A 19,990-nucleotide genomic window follows, 5' to 3' on the forward strand; every position below is an offset into this window, starting at 1 on the left:
ATAGTTTCGTTTCAGAGGCCTGAAAAACATCACATCAAGTGGTTGGAGTAAATGAGTCGAATGCGGCGGAAGAACAATGAATTTGGCATTGTGAGCTTGACATAATAACAAAACATGACCCTCAAGTAGGAACTGAGTTTATCCCCAATCAAGACCTTGGTACTATCCTGTTTTCGAAGAATCGGTAGCATAAATAATTCAAACCAATCCTCAAAAATCTTTAGGTCAAACCAGCCGCGTTTTGACAGGTTGTACCTTGCCTCAGAGGGGCCATCTTCCATCAAGGTGGGATGAATATTTTCTGCCTTGTAAGTTATATAAATGGTGGCCAAATCATCTTCAGCATTTCTGAATTACATCAGGGTATTTTGCACCTCTCTTTTGTTGACGTGTATACAGTTTTCTGGTTCGGAGCTGTATTCCAAGCTTTTGAGAATTAGCCTTTGCAATTCCAGCGACATGATTGTGCTAAGACATATTGGTGTATGTTTGAAGGTTATTGACAATGTTTCATGATGAATTTCGTTAGTTCGGACTTCCATTGTCTAATATTATATAAAATACTTTGAAATCCCTGAAATAACTAAAAAGAAGAATTAAAAAAAAATAAAGGAGAGGAATAAAAATGAATAGCTGAAAAAACAACTATATTAAGCAAAAAACCTGAAATGAAAATTAGTGAAGTAAAATACAAGTAAAAATGAAACAAATTGAAAAAAAATATAAATACAATAAAAATTAAAAAGTTAGGAGATTCCAAGCCAAGTTAATTCACGACGTTTCGATTGTAAGGTATCCACAATCGTCTTCGGGTGATGATTCACTGCAAAATACTGGTGCGAGTTCATTTGGGCACGTTTTTAGTACCATGACGTGCACTTCATCAGGGCCAAACGCCTTGTTAATATTGAGCTGTTTCAAAATTCGCCTGACTAAACTTTTTCAATAAAACCAAAGGCAAAGGCAAAAAATGAAAAACGAAAATAAACAAATAGAATAATGAGTAGATATAAAAGTATTTATTCAGTATTTGTGCATTGTGAGATTTTCACTGAACAGTTAACGAATCGCAAAAAACCAAAACACGTGTTATACTATACAATAACTTTCTCGAGCGTTTTCATACTCCAGTATGTAATGAAGTGTTTTTTGAATACGTTATGAATATTCATCAAGTATCGGCCAACTCCATCACATATAAGAATATTTGAAATAGAAATGGGTAGATTTTCTTCTCGAGGTTAAACCATGTTTACAAGTTTGGTCTATATAGATATTTGCTAAAAGCGCAAGGAATCACACATTGAGAGTAATACCTCCTTAATCCTCAGCTCAAAAATGTTTTAAACTTCTGAGGGTCGCCTTTTCCTAGAGAAAGACAGCCTTTTTCTAGGGGGAAATAGCTGGTTAACGGATAACAGATCTGGTATGTTTTCCCAAAAAAAAAATAGTTGTTTCCCAAAAATCACGTATGAAGAATAGGCGAGGATTCACCTTTAGCTTTTTCATTCATCTCAGCCATAGAATACATAACACAGTAACAAATGACAATACTGAGAAAGAAATGATATACTACATATAGGAACAACATGTGTCTTTTCCACATGAGGCTGAAAAGAGAAACTTCTACATCAAGGATTCGACAGACTTCGTTAGTAATATCAGGGACTCAACTCTGGAGCCTGGTCAGCTTCGATGTTGGGTCCTTGTCCACCAATATCCCACTGTACTGAGAGGGCTATTTATTTTCGAGTGATATCGTAGGACTGATCAGAGCATGTCTCACGGGGAGTTTCTTTCAATTTAAAAAAAATTATTTGATGAAACGCGTGGCGATTAGAAGTACATTCAGCTCAGTGATAGCCAATTTCGTCATGGAAGGTTTTAAAGAAAAAGTAATCGACACCTTTGAATTGAAACCGACCTTGTGGCTGAGTTACGTCTATGAAACCTTCGTTATCTGAAAACATGAAAGGAACGCTCTGAACCTTTTCCTAGACCACTTGAATGATCAACACCTCAGCATCAAGTTCACCATGGGCACTGAACATGACTAGCGGATAGCGTTCCTTGATGTACTCATCGACCGATGTAGTGCTAGACTAACCCACAAAGTGTACCGAAAATCCACGCACACAGATAGGTACCTGCAAGTACTATCAAACCACCATCCTAGTGAAAAAAGAGGAGTCATCCCCATTTCAACTGAAAGGACTCGAAGAATATGTGAACCAAAGCATCTAGAGAAAGAACTGGAACATCTTCAAGTGATCTTGAGATGGAATGGTTCAAAACTAGAAGGAGACCCACATAGTTGCACGTGCGTATGTACCATATATCCCTAGGGTCACAAACACAATTGTAAAACTCTCCTTCCACAAAGACAATCAGCATATTGCATACAGTGCACATGTGGAAAGGTATACATAAGAAGCACAAAAATATCTATAGGAATAAGGCTGAAGGAGCATAAAAAGCTGCAGACTAGGCCAAACGGACAAGTTGGCTGTGGCGGAACACGAACACAGTGAAGGAAACCGCATGATTCTGTTTGAAAATACGAAAGTCATTGCTCCCAACCAGGGATACCATAGCCGACTGGTATGGGAGGCAATGAAGATACACACGATAAACATATAGATAATTCCAACAGAAAAAAAGATGCTGAGAAGTTCTAGAATAGTAAATAGCATAACAGCAGGTGGAAAAGGGTCGACGAATGTTATTGACAATTCACCTTATTTAGGTACAGGTACGAGTATTATCACACCAGACTACCTGAGTCAACATAAACACGCTTCACTCATTTGTTCTTGTTACTATGTTGTGGAAGTGCATAAGTGATTGACGATTACAGGGATGTTAACAAATTCCAGTTCAAAACCAACTTTTCGTTAAACCACTGTAACTTTGTTAGAAGAAGGTTAATGAAAGAGACCAATATTTTCGAAACTCTCAATATACACAATAATATTATACAGTAATATACTCACCATCATTTTGCTGATGAATTGTCAAATCATACCAGGTGCATACAACCAGTAAAATAAAATATACAACAAAGATCGCTCTGAAAATAAATAATATTATGTAATACATTTCACGAATCATACTGGCAGAGGAAATTTCAATGAAAAGCATACAAATAATGATAATACCACTAATAATGATAATGAAAAAAATCAGCATGCCTTATTATGTTTCTTATTGTCTCACATAGTCACATAGTCAATAATGATTTTCAATACTTTCTGAAATACAAATAACATAAGTACAAAAGAATTCCCAACGTGAATCAATACGATATCGCTTACCCATGTCAAACATTTTAAAAATAACTGAACATTTTTGAATGATTCTAGATTTTTCTCAATCATCTCTTCATCTCGATCATTGAAGTGTTTCTTCTCAAATGAAGACAGAAAAAAAGAAAGAAAGGAGAAAGTCGATCAAGATACAAGTCTGTTGAAAAAATCTGTCCATCGAAATATATTTTTCCGTTAACCAGTTGTTGCCCCCCACGAATGACAACCTTCAAAAATCGAAACTTGTGCAGGCTAAGAACTTACGAGGTCCTACTTTCACATGTGTAATTTCTAGCAAGAGTTGTTACTTTTGAAATAAACAATTCACTACGAAATCTGCTCGATCTGTATTTCTACAATACAAAAATTCACAAATGAAAAGTGTACTGTAATTTCTGAATTCAAATCTGGATTTTTCTATTGTATTACAAAATACTCGTCAGAACTTTCTGTGAAGGTATAATTTCAAAATTGAATCTCTCTGACATCCCAGTTCATACTGGGATGTCAGAGAGATTCAAACCATTTAAAACAATGCCTTTCGATTCTATTTATAGTAGTATCAACTTTCTCTTTGTTCAATATTATACTTACATAATATACTTATCGAAAAAGTACGGTTCAACTTCTTTGCCCTTGACTCTACACATCATATCTTGAAAATTCACATGAATGGGAGCCTTGAATGTATGTTCAATGTAGTCCCATATACTTTGAAGGTTACCAATTGAACACGAATGGGGTATACATATTCCATAATGTAATCTGATTACCTTCAAGAATGTTTTGGATTGAGAATTCAAAGTGATTCCTAAGAATTCAGCAACCTGAAAGATAAAGAGGTGAATGGTGCTCATAACAGACAAGACTGAACGAGGTTAAGCTGAATCAACGTTGAAACCAATTGAACCAATCCACAAGTTGGAAAAATGCCTGACCATCAAAACTAGATAAGAACTGAACATTTTTTGGTCATTTTATTGTATTTTATTGCTTATCAACTACATAGATTCACTTCACGATCCTCGCTTGATAACGATTATTAACAAAGTAACAATAAAATTCTAGAAAGTATCTTCTGATGATATATAAATTGACAAGGTTTTTGAATTTGACAACTGGCAAAATTCATCTCTCCAATAAATAATAATTATAGAAGTTAATGTAATGATAATTAACATCTTCATCATTTCAAATTATGATTTATTGGGTTGTTTCAAAAGTTTTGGCCGTTCCTATGAAACTACTTCATCAACTACTACTTCAGTGCACTTCTACCAACGTGACACAATTCGAGTAATTCCGCCAGACACAAAATTGTGTGCTCGGGATTCGAAGGAGTCGACGAAGGACGTTTGGGCCTTGTTCAGATTGGCGAAGATTCTACCGCTGAGGAAGTTATCGTCATACTTGAAAAGAAGTTAGTCGGTTGGCAAAAGATCTGGGAAGTATGGTGGATGAGACAGAACTTCGAAGCTCAACTCGTTTAATTTTCGGACGGTGATTTGTGATACGTGCGGAAGGGCGTTGTCGTAGAGCAGGATCAGACCTTTCCTGTTGGTCATTGCCAGCTGTTACTGATGCAATTTTGGGTACATTCCGTACAATCACACCAGTCGCTGACTACCATGCAGTACCCTTGGTCTTTTTATGGCGAGTTTCTGTCTTTTGGAAGTGCCTGAGTGGCTCATCGGTGTCCAACTACTCTTCTGAATGTCTCCTGTTGTCATTGAGATCTACTTTTCATCATACGTGACGATCCAATCAAAGAAAGGATCGTTTTGGTTGCGTAAAAGCAAAGAAAAGCAAACTTCGAAACGTGACAATTTCTGTCGATCGTTCAAATGGTATCAAACCACCATTCTAGTCAAAAGAGAGGAGTCATCTCCACCCTAACTGAATGGGCTCAAAGAATATGTAAACCATAGCATCTAGAGAAAGAACTAAAACATTCTCAAGTGACCTTGAGATGAAATGGATACAATGTACCCGAGATCAACAAGGCCGTGAAACACGGTTAGAAACGGGGAGGAGGCCCAGGTGGTTGGACGTGCATATCTACCATATATCCCTAGGGTCACGAACATAATTGAAAAGCTCTTGGTGAAACGCAACACTACCATTGCTGAATACCTGGGTAATTTTTCTGGCTGTCCGGGCTTTTTCGTCAATTTAAATTCCTAGAGTAAAATTGGTCAAAAATCGCTCAACAACATCATATAGCAATGATTTGAAAAGAGGCAAAAAATAAAAATTTGGAAAAAAAATAACAGCATAAATATACAGAGTACAAAATTCTCTAGAACAAATATTTATTGAGATATGGAGTTACAAAAACATATGACATCTAAACGGACCGACCTCTTGAAACAACCCAATACTCAATTAAAAATGAGAGGTGAAGTTCACTTTTAGTAGAGATGTGTCTCTACAGAATTCAACTTTCATAAACTCTCCATGATAATTATACATCGTGTTAAATTTTCAGAAAAAAATAACCTCTCTGCAGATGGACTACATTTCTCAACAGACCATCGTCTGAACAAAAAAAACGGATTTAAATCATTTAAGTGGAATTTATTCCTTTCCTTTATCAAGATGAATATTCTCACATTGGACATCATTTTTCATCAGATGATTTATCATAATTTCAGTGGTATATTCCATTTTCAATAACTCCAGCTAGAACTTTCTGGTAATAACTTATCATTAAAACAATTTTCTCAAAAGTTACACTCCCTTTAGTGATCATGATCAGCAAAGTGGTTATTGAGCCGTCAACAATTTTTTCTCTTTTCCCAATATCAAATACCATAAATATTTCTGCTATTCTTCTTCACCACCTACAGTGGTGTTAAATAAGGGCTAATGTAATCAATCATTATTAGTTCAATGTATAAGTTTGAAAATGTCTTCATTGGATGAAACTACAGTAAAGCTAGTTACAAATAAAAGAGGTAAAAAACATAGAAAGTTTCAATTCTGTTTGCTTCATTATGATTTCCTACCACGTAGTAACGGCTACATCCATCAATTTATCTTCTTTTTCAAATATTCTAGTGGATCTGTGATCCATGCTGCTCGTACAGTAACCTTACAGAACCGTATCTGTGATGACTAAACATTTTTATTGAGGAAATATATTATACTCAAAGAACACTCCATTGTGAGATCTCACAATAAAGTGTTTCTTGAATACGTTATGGATTTTCATCAAGTATCGACCGATTCCATCAAATATTAAAGGAAATGTTTCAAAAACACCATGTCAATTATTATTTTTATAATATCATATATTATATATATATATATATATATAATATATATATATATATATATATATATATATATATATATATATATATATAAACTCATTTAAAAGTCTTTTACATTATTAACACTCAGAATCAATTATATTATCTATATGCAGTATCTTTAATTCGTAATTATAGGTATTATCTGTGATTAATTTAATGTGTATAAGAGTAGGTACATGTTATATGAGAGTGTGTATTTGTGTGAATATATTGTATGGTAGTCTGCATTAATAATTATACTTATTTTGTTCTCACAATAATTTTATACTTGACTTTATTGTGAGGTACTCTCAAATATTATTCTTTTGTATACACTGTGTCCGTAAAGTATGGAACAAATTCATTTTTAGCTAAACAGGTCATTTTAAGAAATAATCCTGAAACACGTCGATATTTGATGTTAATTTACCGTATTTTAAAATAATAATCTAATATACAGGGTGAATTACGTTCAAGTAATGACGTCACCGTCATTTTTTTTTATGAAACACACCCCATTTTGTCTCAATTTTCGGATTACTCTAGCTGAGCTGATTCCAAAAATGTATCACATGTTGATTCCAATTGGTACAGGGTGGACAAAAATACAGTAGTTGTGTGTGTGCTAATAAAGTAACGCGTAACATTCTTTATTAGGTAAATTAACAATATTATCAAAAATACTTATTATCTAGCGGACAGAATATGCTGGAATACATGTTTAGAGTAATAAAAATGAGCTGTTTCCAAACATATTTGGTACTTGTGGTCTAGCAGACAGAATATGAATGAAATTATTTCTTATCTACATTTATAAAAAACATAGTCGCTTAGTTTTTTGTGAAATATCATTATTTGTTTAGTAATTTATTGATGTTCAGTGACAGTTTAGTACTACAATATTTTTGGTATTCGTGAATATTCAAATGATTGCTTAGATTTAATTGGAAGTAGAAATGGAGTTAAGTGTAAAACAAAGAATTGAAATACTTATGATGATTGGGTATGGAGACAGATTGCGAACTCAGATGGAAGTGTGCAATTTGTTTAATGATAAATATCCAGAAAGACCTATAACGCGTTCAACAGTCAGTAAGCTGGAAACGAAATTTCGAGAAACTGGTACGGTTGCAAATGTACGCAAATCAGGTCGTCCCCTTTCAAATGCTGATACAGCATTAGATGTTTTACTGAGTTTTGAAGAAGATGCGCACACTTCTGTTCGTAAAGTTAGTCACGAAATCGGTGTTGGCAAAACAACGGTACACAAACTATTGAAGCTTTAAAAATGGCATCCTTATAAAATCAAACTTGTGCAAGAATTAAACGAAGATGATCCTGATAGACGACTCCAATTTTGCGAAGAAATGATGGATAAATGTCACCGAGACCCTCTCTTGATACAAAACATTATTTTTTCTGATGAGTCCACTTTCACGTTGAATGGTGAGGTTAACCGTCAGAATTGTAGATACTAGGCAAAAGAAAACCCCCACTGGATGCATGAGCACAATACCCTCAAAAGGTAAATGTATGGGCTGGAATTGTACGAAATCGAATCATTGGACCCTACTTTATCGAAGGTAATTTAAACGGGGCAAAGTACCTTGAGTTTTTAAGGTGGTATCTCGTATCTACTTTACGTAATTTATTTCCCAGCAGACGTAATCCTAGAGGTTTTGATGAAAGTTAATGGTTTCAACAGGATGGTACACCTCCACGTTATGATGTAGATGTTAGAAGGTACGTAGATGAAATTTTTCCGAACAGGTGGATTGGTAGACGTGGACCCACTGAATGGCCAGCGAGGTCACCAGATTTAAATCCTTTGGATTATTTTCTGTGGGGCCATCTGAAGAATGTTATTTATAAAACGAAACCAGCAAATATTGAAGATGTACAAGTGAAAATTCGAACAGAAATAAACAATATTACGCAAGAAACCATACACAAGGTTCAACAAGAATTTGTACACCGTTTGGGTTACTGTCAAATACAGCAAGGGCTGCAGTTCGAACATTCAATATAAAGTCATGTATTCCAGCATATTCTGTCCGTATTTTTGATAATATTGTTAATTTACCTAATGAAGAATGTTACGCGTTACTTTATTAGCACACACACAACTACTGTATTTTTGTCCACCCTGTACCAATTGGAATCTACATGTGATACATTTTTGGAATCAGCTCAGCTAGAGTAATCCGAAAATTGAGACAAAATGGTGGTGTTCCATTTAAAAAAAATGACGGTGACGTCATTACTCGAACGTATTTCACCCTGTATATTAGATTATTATTTTAAAATACGGTAAATTACCTAACATCAAAAATCGACGTGTTTCAGGATTATTTCTTAAAATGACCTGTTTAGCTGAAAATGAGTTTGTTCCATACTTTACGGACACAGAGTATACTCATGGTGTATACGCCCACACACAAGCAGTACCTACTGCTTCTGTGGTATATTCTTTTTTAATCACAATAATGCTGCATTTGTTGAATTATATTCTGTAATTATTTTTCTTGTGTGATTGAAAAAATATATATTATTGTATATCGTTTATTACTTGTTGTGACATGTGGTCAAAACCACAACTCTCATTTCGATATTAATACTTCACTTCATGTCTCGTGAACAGTTTTGAAGATCATTCGCGTTGACAATATAAATAATCATCAGGTTTTTTCAGTTTTTGAACATTTTAGTTCTCCCTGAAGAATATAGTAAATATTGTCGCATATCGAAAATATATTATTATAAAACAACATGTTTCTGGATTATTGTTTTACCCAAAAATGCTCAACACTTGTATATGCATATGTGACACATGAAGTTCGCGACATGTGGAAATGTTTTTTATTATTAGACATATTGAAAATTTGACTTCTCAGTTAGTTTGTTCTTGAAAAATGAGTGACAAACAGCCTCTCTTCTCAAGGAATACGAGTTTAATAAGAATGAAAAGAAATAAGTGTTTTCGATTACTGACATACTAACGTCCATACATTGAAAATCCGAATCAGTTTGACAATGAAATGAAAAAACGAGATGAACTTTGCAACCACAAAGACGAATTTCTGGAGGTGTATTTATTCATTTCTTATTTTTTTATTTTCTTTTCTTCTTGATAACTTTTAATTTCTTCTTATAAAATTATTGAAGAATTTAATAATTAATCATCTCCGCAACAGGCTGTGAACTGATAAACTGATTAGGTAGGAAAATCATGATTTTTATAAGACGAAACAAAGAAAAACATTTGTTTCCACAGACAAGTTCCATGTGAACCTAAGTGGCAATCGTTTTTATTTGTTTACTATATATAAATATACTTAGGATACCTTTATACTTTTCAATAATCAATGTAATAATTCTATGAAGATTTGGCAAATAAATATTATTATTATCCGAAGTATGCGCTGATCAGGCCCTATCCCCCGTAGCCCCGATACATTCGGGAGGTCGCGTCAGCATTATCAACCAACGCCCAGTCCCTAAACCGTGGGGTAAGTGATCATTGGGCTCGAAAATCATGTGCCCTGAGCCTTCTGCATCTTTCCGGCTAAGATTTCTGCCTTAGTGCGGCAAGCCGGTATGATTTCAGGATTCTAGAGTAGAGAGGGTAACATTCCACCACGGACTCCAATAATCAGAAAGACCATCTTGACAGAGTGATCTGTGGATTTCGAAAAGAAAATCTCGATATTTCATCCGTTTTTCCTCCTATTTTCGGACGATATTCGTCTCGCCAGGAGCTGAAAACTCCACGACAAATATCGTCTTGCTCTGGTGTTCGAGAAGGACTACATCAGGCTTATTAGATTGTATGAGCCTGAGGGTGGGGAACGAATACTATTATTTTTTTTATACCGAAGTATGCGCTGGTCAGGGCCTATCCCCGAAGCCCCGATACATTCGGAAGGGGGCGCCAGCATTATCAACCAACGACAACTCCCCACACCGTGGGGTAAGTGATCATTGGGTATAATTATTATTATTTTTCTGGTAACAGGCTAATGCGGGTATTTTTTGGTATTGAAGTCTCGTATTCATCAAAATTATGGAATTTGAATCATATTTCGTTCGAATCTATAGAGCGAAAGATTCGAAAAATTTTTAAAAAAATTGGAAAAAGACGAAGTGTCAGTAGAGAGTCCAAATTTCGAACAAGGGTATAAAATTGGAAACAGCAACTTTTCGAGAAGATTTCAAATTTGATAGGTTTAGAGTAGCACATGACAAAAGGAAAGAAACTGTTTCTCCCTCATTTTTCAAGCACAAACTAGCTGCGAATTCAAATCATATCTATTAATAAGAAAACTTCCATATGTCGCCAACTGTATGTGTACCAATGTACATTGTTAATGCAGTAACGGATTATTATAATGAAAAATAAGAAATAAAACTTTCGATGTTTTCATACCACTTGTATTTGTTACTGCAGTTTCGTCCTATCAGGACATTTTCAAACGAATACAATGAATGTTATCTACAACAACTTTGAAAAGTAGGTATATGAGTTTAGGCAGCAAGTTGGTCACTTTTAAAATTATTTGAGACAATAGCGCTCATAATCTTTCTATATTATGAAACATTGAAATAGACATACCGCTGCGGTGTTCAACAGAAAATCAAATGGTCCAGAATTTGTTTTACTGTGCGTTAGAGTTACTGTGCAATATTGTCCGTTTATCAATGTGTCATTTTTTTGTTCCCTTATCTCCAGACACTGATCGAAATTTCCTGTCATGTAAATGTGTCCTGCTAGGATACCACTGGCAACTTTTCCTGAAGAGTCGACCACTGAAATAAACAATGAATTCAAATATCAACTACTCATTCGAGTGGGAGAGAAATCCAATAATTTTTTTGTTCCTTTTCATAAAAAAAAAGAAACATTATCATCAAAAAAAATGTGGAACTCCCCTCGCCATTTTAACATCAATGTGTTACCTACTGTCACTATAGTTGTTTTATAATCGATAATAGATTCAGCTTTCATAGCTGTATTGATAATTTACTTCTCCCATAATATACTATTTACAAAATAGTTTATTACGTACAACAAATATCTGCATGGTATCAAATTCATTAACGCTTCAACTTTTCCGTCGGTAGTAATTTCCTGAATAACCACAATTTGTTTTCGAATGTTTTTCATAGAGAATACAGTTTATTGACTTATTGTACTGAAATATGGGGTAGCATGTTCAATAATTTCCTAAATCGACTACAGACAACCTAAAATACATGTTTAAATCTTTCATTTGAAAAAATAGACTACTCTTTTTCGAAAAAGTGTATGAGAATTTGAAACTTCTCAATGTTCATTTATTTATTTATGTATCCATTTATATATTCATTTATTTATGTATTTATTTATTTATACACCGTTCTACACAGCTTACACCCAACTACAAAACAGGTATATAAGTCAAATCACAATACAATATAATTACTATGAGTTATAAGATAGAATCAATACATATAGAATTAGCTGGAGTAAAAAGACCTAATCTCAGAGATGGAACAGTAAAAAATGTCGAGCTGACACCTTGCAGAATTGCATTTGACACACATGTTATGCAAAATATTTGTACGTGGTGTTGGCAGACAAAAAGTATCAACCACTCTAGAGGTTGGTCTAGATACATTGAAATTCAGTTTTTGCAGAATGTGTGGGTCAATAATTATATTATTAATCAGTTTAAAAAGAAAAATTGTAGAGTAACAATCACGACGGCAACTCAAGCTATTCATATCATGTCTAGCTAACAATGCATCATGGGGAAATCCAATTGGTGGATAGATATTGTCTGATCTATAGGAGAGAAGTTTTAGGAAACGACGTTGTACTGATCCAACTTTCTCTGTATGCAACTGATGAAATGGATTCCAGATTATGGATTCATACTCTTATTTCAATTATAATCTGACGAAATCTGTCAACCACCTTCATACAAACATAGTATAAGGTATTCGATGTAGATGGATCCGAGAAATCTCTGGAATCCGTACATTTTTTTTGCAGCAGACAGAATGACTTCAATGTGTAGTACGAAGGAGAGTTTTGTGTCGAAGGTAACACCTAGATCGATGAATGTGAGAGGCCGTTGAAGTGAATTTCGTTTATCAAATATTGATATGAAAATGGACGATTTTTTTGTGAACGTCATTACATTACATTTAATCGCGTTTAAAGGAAGATTATTGCGATAACACCATTGCTCAACATGTTTCAGATTGAGGAAGAGTTGAAGACAGTTCTCGATGCCATTGATCTCGCAATATAATTTCAGGTCATCCGAATATATCAAACAGTTGATGTCAATGACCTCAACTATGTCGTTTATGAAGGCGTTAAAGAGAAGTAGACCTAGGTTCGATGTCTATATACTTATTTTCGCCTAACCTGGATTATTATTAATACACATTAATTTGAGCATGCACAGTCAAGAAATCAAATGATATATCTCTCTTCAACAAAACTCACACTCAAAGGTTTCTGTTTAACTATCGTCCGAAGATTCATAATATTCTACCACAAAACATTTCGCGATTTCCGAGTGTTTTTTCCAGCGCGGTTTCCGAGCGGTTTTTTATTTTTATGACACCCCAACATTTAAATGGAACATGACAGTGGTAATTTTTTACAGCCGACTGGTCGTCAGATTCTGAGCGACAATCAGAGGGCAAGGGCGACCAAGTAGATGGAGAACCCAGGTAAACGAATGGGACCCGACAGTGTTGACTATTTTCTATCGGTTTTTCAATTGCGATTCCAGCATGGAAGTGAAAACTTTTATTCGTAGCGTAGTAAATCACCCTTGTTTGTGGGACAATAGCGAGTATACTACAAGGATGTATTTTGTTTTTATGGTGCAATCGTTCTGTAGCAAAGATCGAACAATTGTCACAAGTTCATCGAACCACTTTATGGACATTCGGGTATAGGTGAAAAACTTGCCTGCATCTTCTCTAATTTTTTGTATAAAACAGAAAACCCATCTACCCGGTTCCGTTTTCGCCTTGGGTGGCGTATTCCAGCAAGAGCGCCTTCTGCTTCCAAGGGATACCACAATTTGATGGTAAAACATCGCAGCAGCAGCAGCAGCAGCAGCAGACTTAATAGTGGTTGCTTTGATGGCGCGAACGATACTAGAGGACGGCAAGGGAATATTTTCCCTGAAGTCAGAAACCCGAACTGCCAGAAAATCACTCGGAAATCGCAGACACTGTCAATATACTCGATTACTTTGAATATCCATTTCGTGTTTTGTTGAATGAATATTCTATTCATCAGCATAAAAATATCATTATATTGAGCATCATAGCATTATAATTTTTTCTTTCAGTATTATTTTAGCAGCGTACTGCTCAGTACGATAGTTATTCAAGCGATACTTCATTGTGAGATTTTCACCAGACAGTTCACAGAACCGCAACACGTGTTTCGTTATACAATAGTTTCATCGAGCGTTTCCATTACAGTGCGATTGTAATAGTGATTTTTTTATAATATATAATACGAGTATGCAATACAAATTTACATAATGTAGCATAGTCTGTGAATCTTTTTCACAGCACTTGGAAAAATTGTCATCAATATATGAAAAAAACATCAAAACAGATATGTAAAAATTGAATATTAGAAAAAACGGTTTGCTCAAAACGCAATGTTGGTGTCTAGCATTCAGGCATCTTATGAAATGAAAATTGATTTGATATTTATGTTTTTCTACACTGATTTGTTACTTCCTAAGGGTAGTATTTTCCTCATAATACCAAATTATACATTGATATAAGACCATTTTTACATTTTGTGTAGTTATGATGATCTAGTAGTGTTATATCACAAGGATTGTAATATACTAAATATTGGTGGCATCAAGAGTATGAACAACTAGCGAGTCGCCCCGGCTCCGCACGGGTGTAATGCTGACACTAAATATAAAATCACCCACCGGAAATTTGTGAGCATGGAGGAACAGTTATGAAAAGATAATTTTGTTTTATGGGCGCGCCTTTTTCCGGCGGCAGACGCCCCAGTTGGAATATTTGAAAATCGTTTCTTATTGCGCACTACAATATAAAACGAACCTACATACAAAATTTCAGCCTCCGAAAATATGACGATATGGAGAAACAGTGATGAAAAGGTAATTTTATTTTATGAACGCTGGCTCCCCAGTTGGAATATTCAAAACTAACGGGTGATTTTTCAAGAGGTATAGAATTTTATTTTCAAAACAACACAAAAAATTTGAAAAAATTGATGAAACCTTTATCGGAATCGATGGAACGATCAATATAATTTAATGTTTGAAGATGATTTCATGCAAATCTTGTCCGCGGCTCCGGTTTAGATAGCCCATGCGCAAGGTCCAATTTTGGCACACTCTCTCTAACATATCGACCGGTATTTCACGTATAAATGCTTCAATATTGGCTTCCAGAGCGTCGTTGCTGGTTTATCCCTGTAGACATTAGCTTTAACATAATCCCACAAGAAATGATCCTAAGGCGTTAAATCACACGATTTAGGCGCCAATTAACGGGCCCCAAACGTGAGATGAACTGTTCACCGAAGGCGGCTCTTAATTGGTCCATTGTTTCGCGTGTGGCAGCATCTTGTTGAAACCACATGTCAGGCATGTCCAATTCTTTCATTTTGGGCAACAAAAACTCGTCAGTCATCACACGATAGTGCTCGCCATTCACAGTAACGTCCCGGCCATTGTCATCTTTGAAGAAGTACGGCCCGATGATGCCACCGACTCAGTGACTTTTTCGGGATGCATCGGTAGCTCTTGCAATGCTTGTGACAGATGAGGCAATGCTGCTTGTTAACGTATCCATTCAACCAGAAATGAGCCTCGTCGCTGAACACAATTTTTCGATAAAAATGTGAATCTTCCTCCAACATTGCCAGCGCCCATTCACCAACTGTTAGACGTTGTGGGAGGTCGTGTGGCTTCAATTCTTGCACCAACTATTTTACACCCAAATCCTTTCGCAAATTTTTTCACGTAGTGGAGTAACAGAGGCCCAATTGCTGCGAACGGCGGCGAATCGACATTTGACGGTCATCACGAACACTGGCGGATACAGCAGCAATATTTTCTTTGGTCCTCACTCTACGTATGCGTGTTGGTGGTTCAATGTCCAATAATGTAAACTGGGTTCGAAATTTAGTCACAAGCTTCCGAATAGCTCCCTCAATAGGCCGGCGAAACTGCCCATAAATTAGAAGAAGTGCACGATGCACTTTCTTCACTGAGCATGAATTTTGATAATAAAATTCAATAATTTGCAAGCGTTGTTCATTCGTAAGTCGATTCATGGTTAAATTATAGACCAAATTGAACAAGTTTGACAATGACTCAAGACACGACTTACGCGTGATCTGTCAAAAACAGTGTTGCCAAGAAGATACCAGCAAATATGACAAATTTCAGCTTTCTAGGATTTACCATTATAGAGAAACAGAGATGAATGACGATTTTCGTCTAATACACGATGTGAGTGGTCTTAATTTGATAATCGAGGAGATAGAAAGCTTATTGGCTTTTATATGATGAGAGTGGAAAATTAGAATTTTATTAAATTCGACACATCCGGTGGCTCTGAAATGGGCATTTTGTACCTGCTAAATGCCGACTTTCGAAAAAACAGGCTAATTTCGATATACCAAATACTCACCAAATTATTCTGCAAATATATGAAACATACAATTCACTCATAGACGGAATACTTATTTTTTCAAATGAGATATCAATAGTTATTGATAAAAACTTCGTTTTACTAAGACATCCTGTATATTTTTGCATATTTCGATAGAGCTTATTATAGAGCACTTTTTCAAAAGTGTAGCATAGTTGATGTTTTGCTAGAGTCATCTTGGAAATACAGAGCTTTGGGGTTTTTTTCATGTATAGACTTTGAAATGCACACTTTGATCAAGTAGGCTTTGGACAATGCGGCTATAAAACAGAATGCAAATACTGGTGACTGTCAAATTTTGATTAAGGCAGTAAATACGGCTCTTCAGTTGATGGTTTTTGTTAAATTTTCAAACACATTCGAAATGAAGTAAGCATAAGAATTATAAAAAATGGGATATGATAGTCTGTTTTATACCGGAGAAAATGTAGAAGCAGCAAGCAATTTGTATCACGAAAGTTATCCAGAGAGAAGACAACCTTTTATGGTGGTCCAACCTAATTGATGGTGGTCAATTTGAAGAGAAATTGCCAAAATTATATGAACCAAATAGGAATGAGGAGTTAGGAGCTGATGAAAATAATCCCAAAACGTCAACGCAAAATTTGAAATTATCAACAGGCCTACCAAAAACTAACATTAGGAGAGTTTTGAAAAAAGAAAAATCCAAGCTATACAGGACCAGAAGAGTTCATCAACTCCGACCAGGAGACTTTGAACGCCGCATGGTTTTTTGCCAGCGGTTCCTGGAAAGTTCCTGTATTCAGACAGAAGGAGCTTATGTGAGCAGAGCCAGCATTTTCAACCGCTACAATTCTTATACTTGGGTACAACAAAATACTCATTCTATTGTGGAGCACAGAAGTCAAGGAAGATTTGTATTTAGTGTGTGTTTTCATGGGTTGAATTATCGACCCGTATTTCATTGTTTGTTCTTTTTCATTATCATTATTATTGTTGAAGTTACATTTATTAGTAGTCAATATAGTATAAATTGTTATTAGTTTTATTGAAACTATGCATTTTAAAAGCTTTATCAACATTTGATAGCTACTACTGAACAATTTCTGTATTTTCTAGATGACTTCAAGTCCTATTGAAATATGCAGGAATATACAGGGTTTCTTATTGAAAAAATAGTTTTCCATCAATAACTATTGATATCTTTTTAGAAAAAATTAGTTTTTTACACCATTAAATTCTTCATAAAAAAATGACACAGCCATCAGTTTCCATCTAACTAGTTTGAAAACGGGAGTTTCCCTTTGAAAGTGTTTAATTTGGCCCACTTTTTACATGGCGCATGTATGTAAATATTCAAATATCACATAAATGTAGCAGTTTGAAGTATCAAAATGACGTGGAACATCACAGGGGCGAATAATAACAGGGTTCTTTCAACAATGTCAGTTGAATGTTAACATTCAACTGACATTGTCGCTTGCTATCGATCTATTATTTTTCAAATTAAAATGAAACGTTTTCCAGAGGTTCACGACTACAGTGAGTGAATCAACTCACAAGGAAACAATAATTACGCAGTCTCACATTGTTAATTATTCTTATCGCGGGTTTGACGAAGCGTTGTTACACCGTAGATACGGTTTTACCAACGACACAAAATTATTATAGTTTAGGTTATCATATATGTCTATCAGGTGTTCACCTAACATTCACGAACGTTAGGTGAAAAGTACTGGAACCAGTTGCTTCGAAATTTAACATTATTTTGCATATTTTCTTTCAGAAACCACCCGACGTTGCCATATTGACAACTGATTCGGGTTGTCATTAGACACTCCTCTTCTAGAACAGAATTAATTCGAAATGAAAAATAAATATTTCAAGACCTAAGAACGCTTGGAATGTAGGAACAATTTCCAATAAATCATCCTTGCCATGAGAAGGATCGAATAAAATAAAAACATTGCTTATCGTTCCAATATTTTAACAGAAGTTGAAGTGAAATTTGAATATTCAAAATTCACAAACTGATCGAACTTTGAACTGAAATCATCGCTTTGTTCATTTGGCTTCATTTTCATTTACATTTTCGACGAAATGGAAGTGAGGCGCAGATATTTTTTGTGCTGTTTCATGTTTTTTATCAGCAAATATGAACGTTGCATTGATTGGATTTACATCCAATTGAAATCAATATGGGAGTGATCAGAAAGTACTTATCTGTTTATCTTTTGATTATCATAGCAGCTTGACTGGATGCATATATATATATATATATATATATATATATATATATATATATATATATATAAGGTGGATAATCTTAGCGATTGGAGGAATGTAATGTACAGCAAAATGGATTAATGGGGTCTCTCAGTCAAAAAATCAAATCTCTGTTCTACTTTGCCAAGCTTTCGCTTCTAATGGGAAACTTCTTCAGGGTCTATAATTTATTGAGTTGTTGGTTTTTTTGCCATCGACAACCATTACAATTCATACTTACAGTAGAAATGAGTTAAAAACAATAAACTGAACATATAAACTGACGGAGAAGGTTGTTATTTTGGGTTTGACAAATGTCATACCTTCACATAAATGTCATTTTTCAATGGGTATGATGATTTCATAATCTTTGACTTTAAGAAAGAGTTATTGATTGATACAATTTTCATTATTATCACGTTTTTGATGTAGTTCCAGTAAGTTACTGTATATATTGCTGAGATTATCAATGTCAGTTTTCTCATTTATACAAACTGAAGACTTATTAATTTCAACCATGTCAAGAAAAAGGCGTTAAGAAATAATTTTTTCTGTATGTAAAACTTTGATATTAGAGTAATTTGGTTTATGTCCTGTTTCTATAGAATGTTGTGCTAATGCGCATGATTTTTTATTAAGCTTTATATCACTTTTGTGTGAAGTTATTCTGTCATTAAGAATTCTAGATGTTGTTCCAATATAATCCAAGTTACAGTTGTTACAAGGAATGTTATAAATCACATTTGACTTTTTGGTGGTATCCGTTTCATCTTTTAAATTAGTATTCAAATTCTTTATGATTTTAATATTTTTTTTTGGCATATTTTGATATTTTGTTCATTATGAAATAGTTTTATGATATTTGAAGATACAGTTCCAAGGTTAGGTATAGATTTATAAGAAAAATTGATAGATAAACTATCATTACATACATTTCTGTTGATTACATTGGAATTTGTATTATTGCCAGTATACAAAATCATTTCATTGAGAAGTTTTCTGGGATAAGAATTTTCGATCAATATGTCTCTAAGAAGTCTGAGATTTTTTTGCTTGAGGGAAGGGTGTAATAATTTTTCTATTCTTTCTTTCAAACAGATTATTAAATTGATTTTAACTGATTTTTTATGAAAATAATAATAATGAATATATCTTCCTGAATTAGTAGGTTTGACATACCAATCAGTAATCAAGGAATTATCAGTTTTACGGATAACTCTTGTATCAAGAAAAGGAAGGGTCTGATTATTTTCTATTTCGATAGTGAACTGTAAATTTTATCATATCTATTGACAATATCAAGAATTTCATTAGATTTGTCATAAGGTATTGCACAAATGACATCGTCAACGTATTTCTTTAAAAAGGGAATTTCAAAACTCAGTTTGAGAAGCATGTTTTCAAAAAGATCGTCCATAACGTATTGAGCTATAATAG

The 19,990-nt window shown here is 34.5% G+C and overlaps 1 protein-coding gene across 3 annotated transcripts in view; it reads right to left on the bottom strand.

Moving 5' to 3' along the window:
• Positions 1–19,990, bottom strand: part of LOC111510637 (nose resistant to fluoxetine protein 6) — an 86,360-nt gene that overhangs the window by 58,881 nt on the left and 7,489 nt on the right. For all 3 annotated transcript variants that reach the window (XM_074181423.1, XM_074181421.1, XM_074181422.1), the window contains exons 2-4: positions 11,214–11,407; positions 3,900–4,132; positions 2,994–3,070 (exon numbers count right to left, since the gene is read on the bottom strand). In XM_074181423.1, the coding sequence (XP_074037524.1) occupies positions 2,994–3,070; positions 3,900–4,132; positions 11,214–11,407 (504 nt within the window). The remainder of the gene's footprint in view (positions 1–2,993; positions 3,071–3,899; positions 4,133–11,213; positions 11,408–19,990) is intronic.

Source organism: Leptinotarsa decemlineata, unplaced genomic scaffold (assembly GCF_025532065.1).
Source record: "Leptinotarsa decemlineata unplaced genomic scaffold, Ldec_3_MD MMD2_tig00026314_RagTag_RagTag, whole genome shotgun sequence".
NCBI lineage: Eukaryota > Metazoa > Arthropoda > Insecta > Coleoptera > Chrysomelidae > Leptinotarsa > Leptinotarsa decemlineata.